This window comes from Oculina patagonica, chromosome 10 (genome assembly GCF_052425735.1).
Source record: "Oculina patagonica isolate OP01 chromosome 10, crgOcupat, whole genome shotgun sequence".
Lineage (NCBI taxonomy): Eukaryota > Metazoa > Cnidaria > Anthozoa > Scleractinia > Oculinidae > Oculina > Oculina patagonica.
Genome location: NC_135767.1, coordinates 20,422,048 through 20,442,710, shown reverse-complemented (window position 1 = coordinate 20,442,710; position 20,663 = coordinate 20,422,048). Strand labels below are relative to the sequence as shown.

The following is a 20,663-nucleotide window of genomic DNA, read 5'->3' as shown; positions in this document are numbered from 1 at the left end:
ATATTGGCAACCATCTTCGCGTAACCAAAGTAGCACTAGCCGTATTGCTGAAAACGAAAGAGTAGACCAGTTTTGCGATTTTGGCCCGTCCAATACAAGCTAGTACATTGGTTCCCGTTCGGGCAAAATAGGTCTCTGCTCCATGCCGATCGTTCTGTTTTCCCCAAAGCATGAGCAGTATCATGATATATACTCTCTCAGCGAAAAGCGAAAACTTTTCCCTGCCAGTCAACGCGAGCGTTAACGCGTGAAGCCAGCATGCCACTTCGCGAAGCGCGAGATAAAATGGTCGGGAGAAAAACATGACAAGGTACTGTGACGATTTTCGTTGCGCGGCTCATTTCTTCTGAATCCCGTTAGACGCAAAGTCCTTTCGGGCTGTCAATGGATTTGGTCCCCATTCACAGCGAGTAGAAATGGCGCAGTGAGGAAAGCACTCGCCTCCCACTAATGCCGCCCAAGTTCGAATTCCAGAACCGGCGTCATACGTGGCTTAAGTTTGTTTGTTTTTTCGGCCATGCTCCGAGGGTTTTTTCTCCAGGTTCTTCAGTGTAATTTCCTACATCCACAAAAACTAACACTTCTTAATTACAATTCGATCGGGAATCCCAGGAGCACAGGTTTTTCAGTCGCAAGACTGTTGTGCAAGAAGGCTCAATAGGTTTTTCGGATTTGGCTTATTCGAAGGACAAGATCCAGGATTTCAGATGGAAAAGGGAGTGAGATTCGGGATTAAAATTATGAACGGGACACGTGAATGGGCGATTTTACGCAGCGGAATTCGGTAAATGTCACTTAAAAGAAACTAGATCAAGAAATTCCGGTGATAAAAAATAATGTACTTGTTTAGAAATCAAGTTGTGCCGGAACGTCGCAAAAAGGCGCACAAAGCGTTTATTATGACTTACACGAGTTACCCTGACTCGTCCCCAGTCGTCTTTTGTTCAGCAGTCGACTCAAGACGGACTCAAAAGACGACTGGGGACGAGTCAGCGAGTTACCCGTGTTTTCCACGTGCCAGTTACACGAAAAGAAAAAAATTAGCTTATTGTCGGTGACCAAAGACTTCAAGACCAGTGCTGGGAGGGAATGTACACCCACTGAAAGGCCTTTTATCGTTAAGGCAAGGGATTAAGAAACAATAAATGGTCGGGATCGGGATAAGCCAATAATTCGGGATTACGGGTTGAGGGAAAATTGTAGCCAGGATAGCGGGATCCGAAAACCCTATAAAGGAACCTCGTGCAACCCTCGTTGAATAATGTCAATTTAGAGTTTGCCCAAATAGACGGTCTTTTCTCTCTTCGACAAGTAAAATAATTGCTGCATAAAAGTTAAAAGCAGAAATACCAGCAAATAACAAAACCAAATTAAACTTTATTCAAACTAATTTATCTCTCACGTACAACAAGCTAAACTTATGTTGACAATAATTCTTTTAACTATCTAACCTAAATATTTGATTTATATCTTCCAATTTTTAACAGTAAACTAGTGATAGTATAACTTAGAATAACTCTGAAACTAAACGGTGGAAGAAAATACTTGGGTGTCTTGATATTTACCCCAGGGATTAACTGAGTCCCTGAAAACCCTATCGGATGGGAAAAAGGGCGACTGAGAAACGATCGGCGAGCGAAATAATCTAAGGGAAAAAGTAAGAAAAGATTGGAAAGGTTGCTTTTCAGTTGATGCTAAAATGTACAACCGCCAGATCATCGATTGACTCGATTCACTTCGACTCCCCCGCGGTATTTAGGCCTTTTTCTCATTAGAAAGCTTACTACAGCCTTACTTAACTAGCATTTTGACCTAAACTATGACTCCCTAGGTTGGTCTAGGCTAGAAACGTTTTATTACCAAACGACTGTAACAATGTATTTCTTTTGAACAGACGATACACCAGTTGCCTTTATTAACAAATACTACCTACATAAACTATATACTTTATAATAATATTATTTTACTGTTAAGCACCAAAGCCAAACATTAACATATGCAAACTGTTTTGATCCGGCTTTGCCTGAACATAACTCCACTGCACTGTTCGGCCACTTAATAAAGCTCATTTCTTTTGTCAAAACTCTGTACAGTCAAGGAATTATCTACAAAAGCAATTTTCAGAGCTTTGGAGCTATCTCTCTCTTGCTTATATTAATGACTTTCTATAAGCTAAAAAATATTAAGAAACAGATGCTCTCAAGATGAGAAGTCCCAAAGCTACGACAAAGCTTAAGAGCTTAGCATTGACTGACTGTGCATGCCCTCCACTAGAGACTCTTTCCCTTCTTCCAGTAGGAGCACTGGTTGTCCTGGTTGTCATGGTTGTCAGAGGACGCTGAGGCCCAGATTCCCGCGTTACACGCTCCCCTTAGACGGAGGATCAGACAGGTTGAAGCAGAACGGATTAAATCCATCGTAAATGAAGTTAACCTCATCGCGGAGTTGTTGTGTGTTCTTACACAAGGTCAGAGTAACATTTTTTGCACACTCTTTAGCCTTTGCATATTTTCTGTAAAATAATCGGAAAAACAAATGTAGTTATAAATATCTAACGGGAAAATTGTGGATTGTATTAGTCTATTACGTTAATCAGGAAAACGCAGTTTTTTTTATTGTGTATCAAAAGGAATCCGTAATTATTTTTGCTTTGCTTTGCCACGCTCTATAATTGGTCAAATAAACTCGCGCAATTTATTCAACCAATCAGATACAAAGCTAATACCAGCCGCCACTTGGTCGCGCAGGTTTTCCCGCACTTGCGTTTCGCTGTGTCGTTTACGCTTGTTCGATTAGCCATTGTGATTGCTTTAATTTTGGTTTTACGACACAGTTGAAAACGGCTCTATAATTGTAGATAAATACCCATTTCAATGTTTCCTTTTCACTAGAGTTAGTAATATTGTTTGTGCTATCTACGGGCTTCATGATTTGCAGCTACATGCATGATCTCTTTTCTTTAATAAAGGGACTGTGTCACAGATTTTAGCTAACTTTAGGCATGGGAAATGGCGATCTAGATCGTTGAAATATAAATATAACCTCTTAAAACAGTAAAGTAACATTTCAATAACACACCAAATACAAAAGGAGGTATGGATGGCCAATACCGACGAAGATTGAAACGGATTGCGATATGACTGATATGGGTATTTGAGTTTTCAAAGATAATCTTGTTTGCTTGTAACTTAAAAAAACGCCCCCGGGAGACACATTTGGTTGTAATGAAGCTATGGTTTCGTTATATAGATCCATACAAGTAATTTTTTCAGTTTCTTTGCAAACATTATAAGTTTCATAGGGAGTATTTGGCAAAACTTAATAAAATAGACTTAACCCAGCTGTGACACAGTCCCTTTAATTTTGCAACGAAAAATGTCTTTGACCAAAGCTACTTACTGGCATAAAGATTCGTCCGCTTTGTTCTCCTTATAGGTCTTCGCATAGCTCTCCTCACATTTATGTTTCTCCGAGACGAAATTCTGCTGACATTGATTGCGCTTGAGTGATGGATACGAAAGATGAAAGTTCACGCCGTCGCAGAATTTCCGTTCTTGGAATGGTCGATTGCGGGCAAACGATCTTTCAATGTTCTGCTTCACATAATCTGACTCATTTCTGTGGCAGTGTAGAACAATTTCTTTTGCACAGTTGTGAAGCTTTTTAGTGAACACCGATCTACAAAAAAGAACAGATTACTTATGTTAGTTTACATTGAGCGATTTAAAGAGTTTCTGTTTTCTAGAGCGCTGGTGCCACACAGGGCGGGGAAAGGCTCATTCCAACCTGGTCCCACAATAACGAGCGCACAGCGCACGACCGTGGAGCAACGCCTGGGGACGGGGCAGCTTAAACGTCAGTATTTCACACGAACATTTTTAACAGCTAGCTTAATCAATTTGAACGAATTTCTTCTTTGGCAACGTTTTACGCAATGAGGAAGCAAATTGTTTTTAATCGTTCTCGTGTAGCACTTATTGGTCACCTTGATTCGCTATCCCCGGTTGCGACTTTTAATTACTTCCCTTTTAGGGGGACACGAGAGACACAGTTGTACTTGAAGGGTTTCCGATTCCTGTTGTCCAATCAGCACTTCCTAAATTGTCACGTGACCTTGTTACCATTGGTTACGTCATGTAACTTAGCAAAAACCCTGCTGAAAACCTCGGGCTAATCATCTCGAGACATTCAAGATATTTACCGGAAAGGGTGCTAAATTCTCCCCCTCCCACCCCTCCCAGTTACCGACAAAAGCTATACCAACCTGCAAGGCTTCTTGGGATTTTTCTGTATCACCTGTACAAAACGTGCCATACAAACTCTGGTCATCGTGAAGTACTCCCGCTCTGAACATGTTCCAAAAGGATTTGAGGTGCTCCGAACTGAAGCAACAAAAAATGAAGACAAAGATTACAAATATTCTTCAACTAATACTGTATAAAAGTCTCTTTTCTACTCAAAAATCGATTTAATTTCTGTTGGGTACGATTGTTGCTTTATAGAACTGCTTCCACTGCTATTATCGATTCCATTTAATTTCCTGTAATTTTTCAGCTTTACACTGACTCTGATATAAAGGCACAAAAGTAGCGCTAAAACCTGAAACTTTTAATGTTCTAAAATAATGAAGAAGGAAGAACAAAACTTGATTTACAGACTCTGAGCAACTTTAGAAAGGGAAACAGTTTTGCGTATCACGAACTAACTCCCCCCCCCCCCCTAGTGCAACTTTAAAAAAGGTTACAACAATTGTTTCTGAGCTGAGAGACAAGTTTCAAGAAAAAAACATAAGAATTGCTAAGCAAAACACCGGTGGTTTCCCGGGTAATTAAATTTAAGGGGTTAAGAGAAATCCACAGAAAACTAACCAGGTTTCTTTCGCGTATCTACGCTTCCAGGGCAGTATGGATTGAAGCGGTCTTGGTATATCTGTATAATTTTTTGTATTCTCTCTGTCTTCTTGCAGTACTTTTCAAGAGCTTTTTTGATGCAGTTCTTGGCCTTTGTGTATTTCCTGAAAAAAATTCAGATATCACAGTCACGTCAAAACAGTGTCAAAAGTAAGAAAGGAAGAGCAAACAGATGATTTTGTGTTAGTTTTGCTTTGGCAGAGCACGGGAACTCTTTGAAAAAAGGAAAAAATGTGGAAGGTGCTTTAGCCAATCAAAATACAGATGCTGCCTATATTAGCCAATCAGGTGTTAGATCAAAACCATCGTTTTTTTGCAGCTTTCCCGTGCTTTCCATGTTTTTGTTTAAGATGCGTGCAATATATGAACCTAGTGGATGAACTATAGCTAGCTACAATCTTGGACAAAACTAGTTGACACATGCGCATTTCACGCATTTTTCGCAAATGACTCGACTTGCAAGCGGGTTAAAATATCTTATTCCCCTTCCCCCCTACTCAATGTTGTTTCTTGTGGTTTGCGGCTCGACAGGCTTTGTTTTAAAAACACTAAAGTATTACCAACATTGAAATGGGGGGAGGGGGGTTGCAGAACTGAACTCCGTTGGCTAAATAAGTGGAAATTTGCTAAGTGTTTCAACAGTTTTGTCCAAGATTGTAGTCACAAGTCCCCCTCTGTCTAGCTCAGTGGTTAGAGCAACCACTCAGTGTGGGAAAGTTCTTGGATTCGATTTTCGTTGGGGACTCTGAGTTTTTCTTTATCCTAAGCTCGTGAAAACAGAAATTAACAGAAAGCGGCTCTGAGGACACATGATTTAAATGGCTGAATTTAACAAAAGGAACAGCCAATCAAACGAAACGTTTAAAAATCCCCTTGTTATAATAGAGAATTGAGGTTGTTTTGATTGACTAGATTTGAAACTCTCTTTGTTAAAATCTGACCAATCAAATCATGTGTCCCCACTCCCCAGAGCCACTTGTTTCTCGTGCACAGGCTGCGCCGGCTTAGAGGGACAAGGCGGCTTTGGGGACGAGAATGTAAGTATTGCGCAATTCTCACTTTGAACTGTGTTCTGTTAATCTTACCTGCATAATGAAGGGCCTGCCTTGTCCTCGCTGAACTTCGCATGGAAGGACGCAGCACACTTCTTCGCCTTTTTAATTGCCTTTTTTCGACATTCGGGCAGATTTATTTCTTTATAAGAATTCAGCATTCCATCTATGCAGTAATATTCCTCTGTGGCGATAACTTTTCGCGCTCTGAATGCAATTGCGGTCCGCGTCTTAGAATCTGTTATATTGTTCTTGCATCCATAGAATACAAGATTGATGCAGTTTTTCATTTCATTGTAGGATGAACTGAAAAGACAATGAAAACAAAAAATAAATATCTTGAGTACTCAAGCATTCTAGTTTTGTTAACCAATGACGTAACGTCTTATTGACGCATGACGTCGCCAGATTTCCTACTAACTTGCCGATCTTGCTCGTGTTTACGCTCACCGAAATTCGAAAAGGCGTATTTTTTTTTCGTAACACATGGCTATTGTAAGTTAATGTAGCAGCGGATTAGCTATGATCTAATATATTTCTTAGCTTGACCAAAATACTAAATCGCTACAGTTTGAAGAGTATTGTAATCGAAGAGTCCTGGGATTTATCAAAAGTTTACCTAGGAGCTTCTTCGGAGCGTTTGTCACCAATTGTTTGAATTATCATAAAAAAAAAACTTGAAAAGGGGCACGCTTAGTCTGTCTTAGGCCGGCTTGTGGGTAGCCTGCGTAGCAAGCGTTCCCGTGCGAGCGAGTTCTTTCTGTGTGTCGCGCGCGAACGAGCGAAGATTCTGCGCGCTTCTTTCCCTTTTTTTGCTCTCGCCCCAATTCTCGCGCGGCCAGAACCGTTCGCTGTTCGCCAGAATCTACACACAGAAGGCCCAGACAGAAACTTTGCTCGCACGGGAACGCTTGCTACGCAGGCTAGCTTGTGGGCTCCCTTGCCATTGAATAAATCGATTCGGAGTAGAGCTAGTTCCCCCCCCCTGGATGGGATGCCACCTAAAGTCTATCGCAGGAAATCCTAGTATTTTTTCAGTTTGCCCGATAAATTGGCCGCTATCCATTTTAATATAAAACTTGAATGGAGACAGACACTGCCCGAGAATATTAAAAGCGTCTTGCCCAAGAACACAACACAGTGACCCCGGCCAGAACTCAAATGTAGCTAGCAAACAAATGTCTTTTCACCACACCTGCAGTTCCGCTTTGGGTCTTCTTTGATTCGGCTAAAAAATCCATTTACACAAGCCTTGGCCTTTACATCAAATTCTTCTTGTGAACACGAACCGACCAGCTTCACACTGCAACAAGATATTACTGAAAGCAAAAAAGACAAAGATTTAACTATTAAAATAAGCAGTTTTCTACTACAGTCGAAGCTCTCGTAGGCGGACACCCTCGGGACGCGAAAAAAGTGTCCGTAACTGGAGCTGGCCGCTTACGAGAATGGTTCTCGTAAGCGGCCACTAGAGGTGTAGGGGATAAATGGCCGCTTACAGGAGCTTGTTGTAAGTGTAAGTGGTGTTTCGAAATGTAACCGGACGTGGATGACGACAAAACAAACACTGAAATATGTTACTGTAATTACTGTAAAATCATTGTGACTCATTGTGACGAACGGCGATGTAAAGTTGATTGGTAAGAACAAGATACAGAGCTTGTTTATAGGATTTTCTTTGTGGTGTCCGCTTACGGGAGCTCAAAAACAAAGAAAAAGTCTAACTCGTTATCTCTGAAAGTGTCCGCGGCCGCTTACGGGAATGCCCGCTTACGAGAATGTAAAAATACAAAGTTTGTATGGGAGTTAAAAACGGGGTTTCAAACCAGGCGGCCGTAAGTAGAGCTGTCCGCTTACGAGAGTGTCCGTTAAGAGAGCTTCGACCGTACTTGCATTGCTTTGAGTAGACTTGTTTTCGGCTTTTTCGTCTTGTGGTAATTTCCCTTTTTCGTCTCTAGAATTCCCGTTTCGTTTTTCCTTGTTTGCAAAGGATCAAAAGGCGACTACATGATAACTTCGCTTTTAATTTATCACCAAACTTAAGTTCTGTCAAACTTTTTACTGCATAAATCAATCTTTCGTCTCTTGAATTCCGATTTCGTTTTAACTTGTTTGCAAAGGATTAAAAATGCAACTACATGATAAAATCGCTCTACGTTTCATCAATCTTAACTTCTATCAAACTTTTTGCTGCATAAATCGATCCATTACTTGGACTAAGAGAGCATAAAGGCTTATGTTAATGGCGAAGACCAAATCAAGATACTCCGGATTGCTTCAATTTCATTTGAAACGCTTCACTTATGAATCTGCAACGTTACTGAAACGAAACTTGCAGTAAACAAGTTTCTCACAAAGAGGTGCTTACAACGCATTTTTCGCTTAAAAGAACATCGATGCACGGCAAAATACAAAACTGAATAGCTTTGAATGGAAAAACATTTACCGGGATCTTACAAAATCAAATGGCAATTGCAATTATGGCTACATGTAAAAAATGAAAAAGAAAACATGTAGATCGTTGTGTGCACAGTGTGCAAATCACAAATATGCTGAAAACGGCAGGCGAAAATTGGTGTTAAATGAAAATTAATTAGTTTGTCGATTTACTAAATCGAGTTTCATACATAAGTGATATTGAAATGATTCATTCGTTTATTGTAATCCCAACGTGATCATTTATTACGGCTATCAAGTTAAAACGCGCTAGTGAAACGCCTTCTCAATGCAACAAGATCTTCGTTAAATAAGCTTGTATAGAAATATCAACACAGGCGCTTTTAGAATAGCCGCATGGTTATAGAACATGTCGATTATTAAATTATCTGTACAACTTAATGCAGTCAATAGAAATATATCAATGAACTTAGAAAGTAAGCTAGACGATCTTTTACTTACCAAGGAAAGTAAGCTGAAAGCAATTGCAATTCATCGTGAACTCTAAGATTCGAACGATGCGAATGAAGATCCTGGCCTAGGTTTACAACTAGTGAATGAAACGACTGCCCTTTCTTTTTATAAACTTGCTTACACGTAATTGGGAAACCCCCGTTTAGATAATGGTTTATTTTTGAGAGTATGCTCCCAGAGGAGTGACAGGCCAGAACACACCCATGTCAAGCTTTTATTATCGGTCATGAATATTAAACAGGAAGTAAGGGCCTTAAGATTAGGGATAAGGAAAGATCTTTGCACGATTTCTATCATAACCTATAGTTGAACAGTAGTTAATTCACTCAGTAAAAAGCGAAAAACTGTTCTGAATTGTAGAAAATAAAGAATTGATAAAGAAATGCAGGAGTTTGACTCGTTCCACAAGACTGCACAACGGTCTCGATCTCCGTCACAGAGTTTCACTTGTCGAAAGTGAAAGTACTTGCAGAAAGTTGCTTGCAAAACTCAAAATCACCGGAAAATATGTTTATCAAAGTTCAAAAATAACATCCGTAAATTGCAACGAGTTATAATTTTGGAAATATTAACAGTGAATAAATTTTTGTTGTTGATCGCTTGCCTTTTGATACAGTTACGCTCGCTCGGTTTCATGTATGAGATATGTAGCTAATCTGATTTAAAAGTCCACTTAAAACGCAGGGGAGAAGAAATATTGACTCGATCCTACTCAAATCCTATGAAATTCTATGTAAATACAATTTCATGGTATCATACACTCTCTGTGTAGCTTGTATGACTTGTCTTGGAGGGTTTTGCATAAATTTTTTTGCAGTATAATTTTTAAGTCCGTTCTGTTTAATAGTGGTCGCCAAACGTGTCCCTCAATGTTATTTCTGAGAATTTGACAATATATCCGAATTGATTATTTTCTTTATTCTCCTTGCTTGATTCTTGACAATGAGTTAAAACTGTACGGAGAAGTGAGATATTGATCGATCATTCAGCCCAGATGAGACATCAAAATCCTAAAAACGTGTTTTTGTTTGTTTGCTTTTCCCTTTCAAGACAGGGATGGGATTAAACGATGTCAAAGCGTTATTTTGTCAAGCCTTTCATCTGTTTCCAAACACTTTTCTTATATTTTTTTAGGGAAACTGCCAGTGGGTTTAAAATAGAAAATTTCATTGCAGTCTATACGAAACGGACTTTTCTACACACCCTTCCGTTCAAACAATGAAAGTGAAATTTGCATTTCGTTTTTAGGGACTTTCCCTTTTCGTTTTGCACGCGTTGTGCACCCATTCATATATCAACACACACGTTCTAAACATTCACAAACAAACATAAAAGTTTGATTTTGTCTTTCAATCTGTGACGGATCTTCTAAAGAGGAAGTAATATCTACGGCATTGACCGATTAATCACTCATTTTGACAAGCTCATCTTATTTTGTTAAGCGTGACAATCGATGCTTCACTGATTACATATGCAAATTGCTTTCGTTTCAGATGCGTTGAACGCGGTGAAACGCTGAAACGATTCATGTATCCTCAAAGAGCCTTTTATCCTAGCCCGGGCGTCTATTGTTTTTGGCGGGGAACCAGTCAACAAACTTTTTAAAAGCGTGTAATGCTCAGCAGTGATGCCTCAGGGTTTTTTAAGCGAAATGTAACTGAAAACAGCTACTCTTTTTACTACCCCATTAGCTGGCCAGAAAAATCAAACCACGCATTTGAATTTGAACTGCAAGCCCGACTGATTTAAACTATGAGCAACTCATTTCCAAAAGAATAACTTAAAGTAACCGTACACAAAAAGCTACAAAACGGAGAGTTAAAAAGGATAAGATGAATGAACTTAACATCGTCATAAAAATTCAATTGAGTGTGACAGCATATTCAAGGTTTGCTTACTATTTGTCGTATGTATGTATCGTTGTTCACACTATAAGACACAAACCAATACACTTGAAATGATAACCTAGACCTATCTAAAAGGAAAACATATTCCAGCTAAACTAAATGTTTCCTAAAAGGATTATCATGCAAAATTTCACAAGGTGTTTAATAATAAGATAAAACTAGGACTAGGACTAGAATCAGTGAAAGTTTTCGGCAATTCTGGTTTTCTCCTGCAAATTGGTTTTTGGTCTCTTATTTATGGCCAATTTTCAAACTTTACCTTTTATGATGTCAAAAGTTTATCAAATAATCATACCTTTTAATGCATTTACTAAGAAATACTCTTCGATTGAAAAACCATTATCTTTTATTTCTTTTTAACGAAATTGGCTTGGGTTTTTTTAATTTCTCGGCAAGCAAATGTAAATCGAAATTGGGATCCTTTTCTCAACCACGCCGCCAAAAGAATTAATTTAAAATTTGGTACCTTTTTCAAACCTCTCTGTCAACAAATTTAAATCGAAATTTGGTACCCTTTTTCAAACCTCGCTGTCAACAAATTTAAATCGAAATTTGGTACCCTTTTTCAAACCTCGCTGTCAACAAATTTAAATCGAAATTTGGTACCCTTTTTCAAACCTCTCTGTCAACAAATTTAAATCGAAATTTGGTACCTTTTTCAAACCTCTCTGTCAACAAATTTAAATGGAAATTTGGTACCCTTTTTCAAACCTCGCTATCAACAAATTTAAATCGAAATTTGGTACCTTTTTTAATTCGCTAATTAATTGACAGGTGCCAAGTGGTGCCCAGTGACGGGTCACGTCACGCCAAAGACAAACGTAATTGTGTTCATTTTCCTTGGCTGCAATCATGTAAAATGGAGTTCCTAGAAGCGAATATAGAGACCATTAGAGATCTTGTTAAAGAAAACAAAACGCACAAACAGATAAGTAAGATTCTTTTGGAAGCTTTTCCTGAGGTTAAAAGAGGCTTTTCGGAAAGGAACATTAGATTGTTCTGTGCAAACCATGGAATAAAAAGATTATCTGAAGCCCAGGTTGATTACATTGTTGCTGAATGCGTTAGAGAGGTGAGTGGTAGCGAGAAAATTTCCTTAAATTATTTAAATTCGTGGTGAAATATTTATATTATTGACCTCAACTTAATCATCTTCTATATCTCGACCAAAGGTTGGACCATCCTTTGGGCGCAAAATGATGACTGGATATGTACGAAGTAAAGAACTGAAGTTAACCAACAACCAGGTCATGAAGTCTTTGAGACGGGTCAATCCAGTGAATCATGCTCGCCGAAGGGATGACACAGTTCGTCGCCGAAATCCTGTGCCCTACTACGCCCCATACTATGGCAACAAATTACACTGTGACCAAAATGAAAAGCTTGCAATGTACGGTTGTACTTTGTTCGCCTTAAGTGATGGTTGCAGTTCCAAGGTTGTCAAACTTTTCTCGATGCCGAAAAAGAACGCAGTTGTTATCTACTCTCACTTCAGGTTTATAGCAATAAACTGTACTTCGTATTGATTAACTGATGTACAGTTGTGGTTCAAATTTACCATTGGTACAATTTGGTACTTTCCTTTTGTGTTAAACAAAATTTGACTTTTATTCATCAGTAAGCTTATGTATACACGTCCCAGGCTCAGTCTATTTTTTCAGGAGACAATCTCGAGCGAGCGAAATTTTAATAGCGGAAAGAAACGATCGCAAAGAGTTCTAGTAGGTTGAGGGAGCATTTATAAAAACATACCCTTTTTCCATGTCGTAAAGCATAATTGACTTCAAATTCGTGTTCTTTTGGTTGTAGGGATCTGCTCATTCATGAAGGTATATGGGACATGGTAAGGGTGGATCATGGGACGGAGCACAGCCTCATGCTGTTTGTCCAGGAATATCTCAAGGACCAGAGAGGAAATTTGTCATGCGAGCCTTACGTCCAGACACGTTCTAGGGAGGTTAGTTACGGGTTTAAAAATACCAAGAATAGCTACTGTGGATACTGCTGCGGTTCAGTTCACCACGCCTCACAATTCCGCTCAGCGGACGCTCTCTATTTAGTTCCCAGTCTTCCCCTTCATTAAACGCCTGGAAGAACAACTATCCACCCTTTTTGAGCCGTTTTGAGCGAGTTTCTGCGAGAGTTTTGACAGTTTTGGTAATATTTTCGATTGTTATGAAGAGAACAAGTTTTCCTTTAATGGCCCAACATATCTGAAGGTAGGAGATGCTCCTTTTTGGACGAAATTTGCGATTGTCTGAATGAAAAGATCGATGAACCAGACGATGTTTTCAATTCTGATGTCGAAGGTTTACAAGCTAGGTGACAGCAAGGATGGAAATAATGAAGTTATCCCACCAAGGATGATAATTTCGTTGAAGAACAAGAGGAACTAAACCTTCATGGCAATAACATTGAAGATTATGAATGCAATGAGGATTATTTTGATCGAGGAAGGCTACGAAACATTTGTTTTTGTAGCTAGTAAGCTAGGGAGAAAAGGACATGATAGAATGCAACAGCAAAACATTTTCGTACGAAAAATTACTTTCAGTTATTTGCCGTGACACTCAACTCCTACGTTTTTAGTGGCATAATGTAGCTTTGAAGAGTCAAAGGTAGCAAATTTGATATCAAAATAATATGCAATAAATTGGCTATCAATCTAGACATGTGCAGTAATTTTCATGACCAAATCAAGAGTGCAGGACACTGAAAAACATTGAAGTTAACAGGTGTTAGACACTTATTAATAAATATGTTGATTGACAGATGGCTCTATGTCTTGTCTGTCACATATTCAAATTTGGCTTTTATATGTCAGATGAAACTGAAGATGAGCAAACTTTACAAGACTGGTCCAAAATTGAAGAATTTCACTAAATTAATTTGGGCTCTGAAGACAGAGTTTCAGAGTTTCGTCAGGCCATTTAGTTCCCCTTTACATACAAAATAGCTTTCCCCCATGAAAAGAGATAGTTGGCACAAGATTAAAAATTGATTATCTGTTTACAGAACCTTCCTGCTGAGAGGAAATGGCCCGAAATAAACCAACGCGTGACATATCCCATTAAAGAAACACTGGTACGAATGGAGAACAACCTAATGATTGCCATGCACGATCCTGTAGTAAAATTCTGTGTCTCCTTCATAACACTGAATGTAGCAGAAGTTGGACTTAGAAGGTTTACGGAATCATGGAATTTACATCCCCTAGAAGGTAACTGTGGTATATATTTTTAAAGCAGCAAATTATTGACAAGGTGAAAAAAATTAAAAATTAAGAAAGACATTTTAAACAGAGCACTACAATATTCAATGTGCTTGATCAGCAACGATGTTTGGAATCTTTTTATAATGCATGCACACTGGAAAATTTCTTTAACACCGTATCCCCCTCCCTTCCACTCTACCATCTTCCGTTGGCATATACCTATTAAGGGACTGGTCAATAAGTAGAGGATGGGGGGTGGGCATGCAGAAGCAAAAATGGGGGTGGGTCATCAGTTTTTGAGCCCTCGAAAAGGGGTGGGTTATGTAATTTTGATCTACAGGTAGGAGGTGGGTCATCTTATTTATTCACTAACTTTAAACTGTTATAGTTTCAAGAAAAGTTGAATTCATCAGAATATAAAATTGATTAGTTTCTCCATGTGAGCAGTTTTAAATAAATTTCTAGCAATTTCAGAAGGCCCAAATATGAAATTTCCCGGGGAAGCATGGCCCCTGACCCCCCTAAATGGCTTGTGATCATAACATTAGTTTTGCCTGTATCACTTCACCATGCATAGATTCATGCTGGGCCTTAGGCCTTTTAATACTAGTAAACTCTTTTCTCAAACACTTTGCAAATGTGAATGATGGACAGTGGTTGTAGTTTCTGTTATCAATTTCTGTATAAGAATATGGACTCTTCAATAGTTGTTTATGAATTAATATTACATACTGTTTCAGTTTTCGCATATGTTTGTCTAAATTTTCCAATGGATTTAACACACAAATATGTGGAAAACTTACGAAAGACTAGTATAAGACATGATAAAGTTATCCCTCTTTTTTGTGCTAAGAAATGAGAAAAGACGTTCATGGAACAGCAGTGCCCATCAGGGAAAAATTAGGGTGGTGTATGTAGGGAATTTCACTTTACAAGCTGATGTCAAATCAAAAACCTCCAACCCCTAACAGATGATAAAGAAATGATTGTTCCCTTGAATTTTTTAGCAAAGGGGGTGGGACATGTAATTTTCAACCCCCTATCAGGGGAGGGTCAGTCAGTTTTAAGCCAGAAGGAAGGGGTCACGAATGTTCGAGCCACAACTTTTCCAGTTGCTCCGGCCCCCCACCCCTGGTACTTATTGACCAGTCCCTCAATGCCACTTCTTTAAAATTGGAAATGTACTGGTACTAATGTTTGAGGGAAGTCCATATACCTTATATTATTTCAACTTTTCTTTGTGTATAGGTAGAAATGGGCGTATGCCAAACTTAGTGGCGGCCAACACCAACAGAGTTAGGCGAATTAATAATCCTACGATTATTCCTAGCGTCGATCAAGCCATTTGTATGTACGAAAATGCAGGAGGCTCCATCACGCGAGAGAGTTCATTTGGTACTGACCCTCTGCGAGACAACGCTGCTCTCACCACCAGGAGGGAAGAGCTCTTTGTGCAAAACAACAGCTCGTTTGATGATATTTTTAGTAGCCTAGTGAATGGAAATTCATCCCATTTAGAAAGGGCAATTTTGTCGTTTGTTGACATTACACGTCACCTTTCCATCACCATATAATACATAGACAATTAAGAAATATTCTGATACTAACAGTGGCCTGGACTGTTTTTCAGTTACCTAGAGCAAAAGGTGACATTGCATTTTTACTATTGTCACAATATCGATTCACAACACTTGTGAAAGAAAACAATAAAATATCATTAAAAAAACTAGAACTGCTGAACTGATTTGTTTTGTTACCCTGTCGTATATTTGGCATTTCTCGGGGGGAGATGGGGGGCCCACTATCTGGCTTATACGTAACCTGAGATCATACCCTCTCTTCCTTCTATAAAAAAAGAATGGCTGATCGTAGGTTAGCTTCTACAGGGACACACCGCTGGATGGGGTGTGGCTTTTGGCCTCTCCGCGCTGAACAGGGTATGCAGTTTCAAGTGAGTATGTTTTAGTCAGACAGAGGAGGGCATGAAGTTTCCGGTGTTGTGGTCTGTTCTTGACCTAATGTACTGTCTAGGCTTGGGTGGGAATGCTCGGAGACATTAGCTGATTAAAGCCACTCTAGAAATCTAAGGGAAAACAAAGTATTCAGACTAGTCTTTAACCTGTCCTAAAAAGGGTATAGATGCCAGACTGTAGCCGAGTAAATGTTTAACTGTATTTATTTTGCAGCTCACCAGTCAACATAAGATCATTCATATTATTATAATTTAGAGCAATTATTTATCCAGGGGGTGGGGGAAGAAAGTCGGCACTTTTTTTGACGACATAGCGTAACCTCCAGCGTCATTCCTATAACCAGTCATGGGTCAAGTACCCCTCCCTCCTGGAGGCACATCTATCAATGCTAAACACCTGTTTGGGGCTGTAGGCCGGGTAGCCTGCGTAGCAAGCGTTCCCGTGCGAGCGAATTTTCTGTGTGTAGATTCTGGCGAAAAGCGTTGTTGATCTTCCCCACCTTCGAGAATAGCGGTTCCGTCGCTTTGAACGTCATTATTTTATATCATCACAAATAGCGTGACCTAGCCAGCTAATGGGCTCCTGATTTGTCCTTTAAAATCAGTCGTCATTTAATAGATTTTTTTTTCTTTCTGGTCTTTTTGTTTCTTCTTGACTGTTATAATTAATGGTTCCGGTAGCCTTTTTCTCTCCCCTCTATGAAAAAGGGAGAAAGAGGTAAAATATTTGCGGACGTTTTTTGGAAAGGATGAAGAAAAAAATAAGCTTAGCCAATTGGAAACAAGTGAATATAGTTTTATAGAAAAAAAAAAAGGCAGATTAAGAGTTAAGACAAGCATTGTATCATGGTGTGAGTTATTTATTTCAATATAACACGAGACAGCAAACTTGTATGAAATCAACAACTTCATTTCACTGAAAGTGCAGACCGGATTTCGCTTTTTACGTTCTCAACAACCCTACGTAACTTCATAAGTAAGTCACTGTTCCGATATGCATTATTATAACACGATTATCCCGTACAAATCTACTAAATCTGCTTAGAAGCATCAGTAACATTATCAGTGATGGACACTTGAATTTTGATTTAAAATTAAATAGCTAACTATTGATTAGTTAGTATTTTTCGTATAAACAGGTAACGTCATTTTGAAAAAGAACTGCTAGTGAGTTTCCTAAAAACGTTGTCAAGACTTACACAAACAGAACATAAACTGGATAGAATCAGACTCAAGCATCCAATATATTGCATTGAGTTCAGTGAAACATTTGATACAGTGAAAAACATGTGCATGAGCTTCTATGAACTGAAGAAACTGATTTTAAAGCATACGAGGCAGTTGTGAATCATCATCCTCGTCTTGATCGCCTGCACCATAAGGAATTGTGTCACGGTCATCTGAACCCTCATCGTCAATTGGTACTTCTTGACCTAGAATACAGGCCAGGTCCCGAACCATTGGAATGATGGAATACTGTCGGCTTGTCCGACACAAAGGGCACTTCGCCAGGGTCGGCGTTATGGCGATCCACTGCTCAATACAAGGGATGCAGCCTATACAGGCGAGGCACTTGGAGCAAGCCGCCGCCGGAAGGTGGGCTGTTGAAAAGCAAATAGAGCAGCGGAAAATTCCTTCCAGGGTTTCCTTTGCTGATGGTGCTTCAGGAATCTGGGGGATAGACCCTGAAGACTCTGCTTCGGCGATCGGTTCCGCTATCATCTTCCTAAGTTCATCAAGGATGTCACCTGCTTTCCCTTTGTTTCTTTTGGAGTTGGGTTGTTTTAAGTTTCCCGCCTGACGTTTCTGGGCGACAATGATCTTTCTGTTGGTCCTCCAGAACTGTGATCCTAAAGTTAATTATATCAGATAAAATATTGTCAGTAAAGCACACAAACATACCACAAAATAAAATGTATTTTGGATAATAAATAAGCTCAGTGAGTATCTCGAACGTATCGCAAGACAAAAAATATGTACACAATGTACATAAGGCCAGTTTCATCACTCTGTTCCTCTCACAAAAAGGGAAAAAGAAAAACCAGAAAAAAAAAAAAACAATAGCTGTTTTCTGACAATGACAAGCGCTGGCCATATACAACAAAATTAAAAAAGAAAATGAGTGCGTGGATTTGTTATTTTGGACGAATTATCATTCTCGCGATTGAAAAAGCAAAGAAATATCGTGTCCACAAATCGTAGCGTCCTCTAATTTAGTGTGACTTCCTCAAAAACGGCTGTGAAGGGGACTACCAAGTCTAAAAATACCTTACTAATAGTTCACCCGGAGAGTTTCTCTTACTACTGAAGTACTAACAATGTGGCCACAACAACAAAACGGAATCGCGGGGGTTGATCAACCGGCCCTAATTAAACGTCCAGGAATGTAATAAATGGTCCGACATGTGTTTTAGTTTTTTTAGGAATTAAGATTTAAACTTACCTTTGGTCATGTCGTTTGATACGATGGGAAGATACTTTGAGTCCAGAAGAATGACTTCATAGCCAAGCTGGCCTTTCAATTGCTCCTGGATTTTTTCAACTGTAGCTGATTCTTCCTGTAGTACAAGGTGTATTTGGAACTTCTCCGTGACTGCACCTTTTGTTTCGATATCTACAACAATAAACGCTTTTTTCCAGGTGAATGTTTTCGCGGCAGTCGAAGTGCTGGAGGTGGTAAACCGAGGTCTTTTAATGCTGGACGGTGGTGGGTTCAGCCTGGAACGTTCGTTCTGCATACCAATTGGAGAGTACGGCATACCAATTGGAGAGTGGCTCGGTGAGGACGGAATAACGGCTAGAAGATTTCCTGCAGGATTTCCATTCACGATGTACTTCTTCTGCACATCTGATGCATCGATGTGAAATTTTCCATCATCGTCCGGGAGGACAATTTCGCCATCCAGGGAATTTATGTAAATTCCCTGGCTTTCGAGGCGAAATACCATTGACAAATTTGTCATGTTTAACGCACTTTCCCTAATTTTTAACTCTCGTTCGCCACATGAAAGCGATATTAACGCCATACTGAATAGGTTAGTAAGCGAAACCTGGCGAGACCCAAGTGAGCTAACTCGTGGGTAAATGAGAAGCCGGCGACCAAAGTATATATAGCTGTGCTGACGCAATCTTTCACGTCAATTTAGATTGGCGGGAGATAACTGCACCAAAATTCCTCTTTCCGTCTTAACGTCGACTTTGAAAGAAATCTCCTCTGTCAAAGTGCTTACGATTTTTGCTTTCTTTAACAAAATCTTTAACAATAGTCTCTATTGTATTAGCTTCTGGGAAGTTCATTTCACAAGAAAAATCAACTGACAGGCGTGTCTCTGGCTTGATGTGCGCGTCACGCCCACTTGTCACTTGTCATTTGTCAATTAATTAGCGAATTAAAAAAAGGTACCAAATTTCGATTTAAATTTGTTGACAGAGAGGTTTGAAAAAGGGTACCAAATTTCCATTTAAATTTGTTGACAGAGAGGTTTGAAAAAGGGTACCAAATTTCGATTTAAATTTGTTGACAGAGAGGTTTGAAAAAGGGTACCAAATATCGATTTAAATTTGTTGACAGCGAGGTTTGAAAAAGGTACCAAATTTCGATTTAAATTTGTTGACAGAGAGGTTTGAAAAAGGGTACCAAATTTCGATTTAAATTTGTTGACAGAGAGGTTTGAAAAAGGTACCAAATTTTAAATTAATTCTTTTGGCGGCGTGGTTGAGAAAAGGATCCCAATTTCGATTTACATTTGCTTGCCGAGAAATTAAAAAAACCCATGCCAATTTCGTTAAAAAGAAATAAAAGATAATGGTTTTTCAATCGAAGAGTATTTCTTAGTAAATGCATAAAAAGGTATGATTATTTGATAAACTTTTAACATCATAAAAGGTAAAGTTTGAAAATAAGAGACCAAAAACCAATTTGCAGGAGAAAACCAGAATTGCCGAAAACTTTCACTGATTGACTAGGACTACCATTAATTTAATAGCTTTTTTATCGATTTACTTGTTTCTTTTTATATGGAATTTTGCCTTGTAGTCTCATACAGCTGCCGTCTCTCTCTTTTCTAGTGTAATAATTTTGTGCATCGATGTTTCACGGGGGGGGGGGGGGGGGGGGGGGGTGGTTGAAAGTTCCCGTAAAAGAAACAAACATGGAGACTTATTTTTAAACCTGTGCAAAATTAAGACTTCACACTCAGATTGAATAAATAAACGTGGCTTAATTAAGATCTACTGATGTAGAACGCTTGCTTGATCAGTAGCAAATTTTCCTGTCTAAGTCGCATGGAAATATACGGTTCAAGTTATAGATTCTAAATTAAGTAAATTGCTATCGCTTTCAAATACAATGGTTCTTTCCTTCATTAAATCGACATAGGTAGAAGATAAACGGTGTTAAACGGTTGCGGTAACCCGACGGAGGGTCACGGAGGGCGAGAACGTTACCTCGGCGGCATAACGAACCACGATAAACAATCAAAACGTTAAAAACTAGTTGTGTAACAACACATAATCGATCGAATATGGACACTAATGCTGAGATACAGTGCTAAAAACAAGTAAAACAAAAAAGAAGGTTACATCAAGCACTCACCAAATATGAAAAGCGTTGGAAGTATTAACCGAATAATCCTCATGTTTCGCCAGAACAAGTGGAGTGAGTGAAAACTTTAATAAACTGATTTACTCTTTGATGGA

The 20,663-nt window shown here is 39.1% G+C and overlaps 2 protein-coding genes and 1 pseudogene across 3 annotated transcripts; 1 reads left to right on the top strand and 2 right to left on the bottom strand.

The window, feature by feature from the left end:
- Window positions 1-1,363: 1,363 nt before the first annotated feature.
- LOC144628162 (uncharacterized) lies at window positions 1,364-20,612 on the bottom strand (annotated as a pseudogene). Its single transcript, XR_013566213.1, has 7 exons — window positions 20,560-20,612; window positions 7,158-7,281; window positions 5,996-6,268; window positions 4,869-5,014; window positions 4,265-4,382; window positions 3,400-3,678; window positions 1,364-2,512 (listed from the first exon to the last, which is right to left on the bottom strand). The product of XR_013566213.1 is annotated as an uncharacterized LOC144628162 (transcript).
- On the top strand, window positions 11,518-15,725 carry LOC144667509 (uncharacterized). Its single transcript, XM_078528938.1, has 5 exons — window positions 11,518-11,851; window positions 11,952-12,274; window positions 12,589-12,736; window positions 13,795-13,999; window positions 15,242-15,725. The coding sequence occupies exons 1-5, from the start codon at window positions 11,639-11,641 to the stop codon at window positions 15,565-15,567; spliced, it is 1,215 nt and encodes a 404-aa protein (XP_078385064.1). The 5' UTR covers window positions 11,518-11,638; the 3' UTR covers window positions 15,568-15,725.
- Window positions 16,819-19,498, bottom strand: LOC144628432 (uncharacterized). Its single transcript, XM_078486524.1, has 2 exons — window positions 18,409-19,498; window positions 16,819-17,815 (listed from the first exon to the last, which is right to left on the bottom strand). Exons 1-2 carry the CDS (start codon window positions 18,989-18,991, stop codon window positions 17,289-17,291), a joined length of 1,110 nt encoding a protein of 369 aa, XP_078342650.1. The 5' UTR covers window positions 18,992-19,498; the 3' UTR covers window positions 16,819-17,288.
- Window positions 20,613-20,663: the final 51 nt, after the last annotated feature.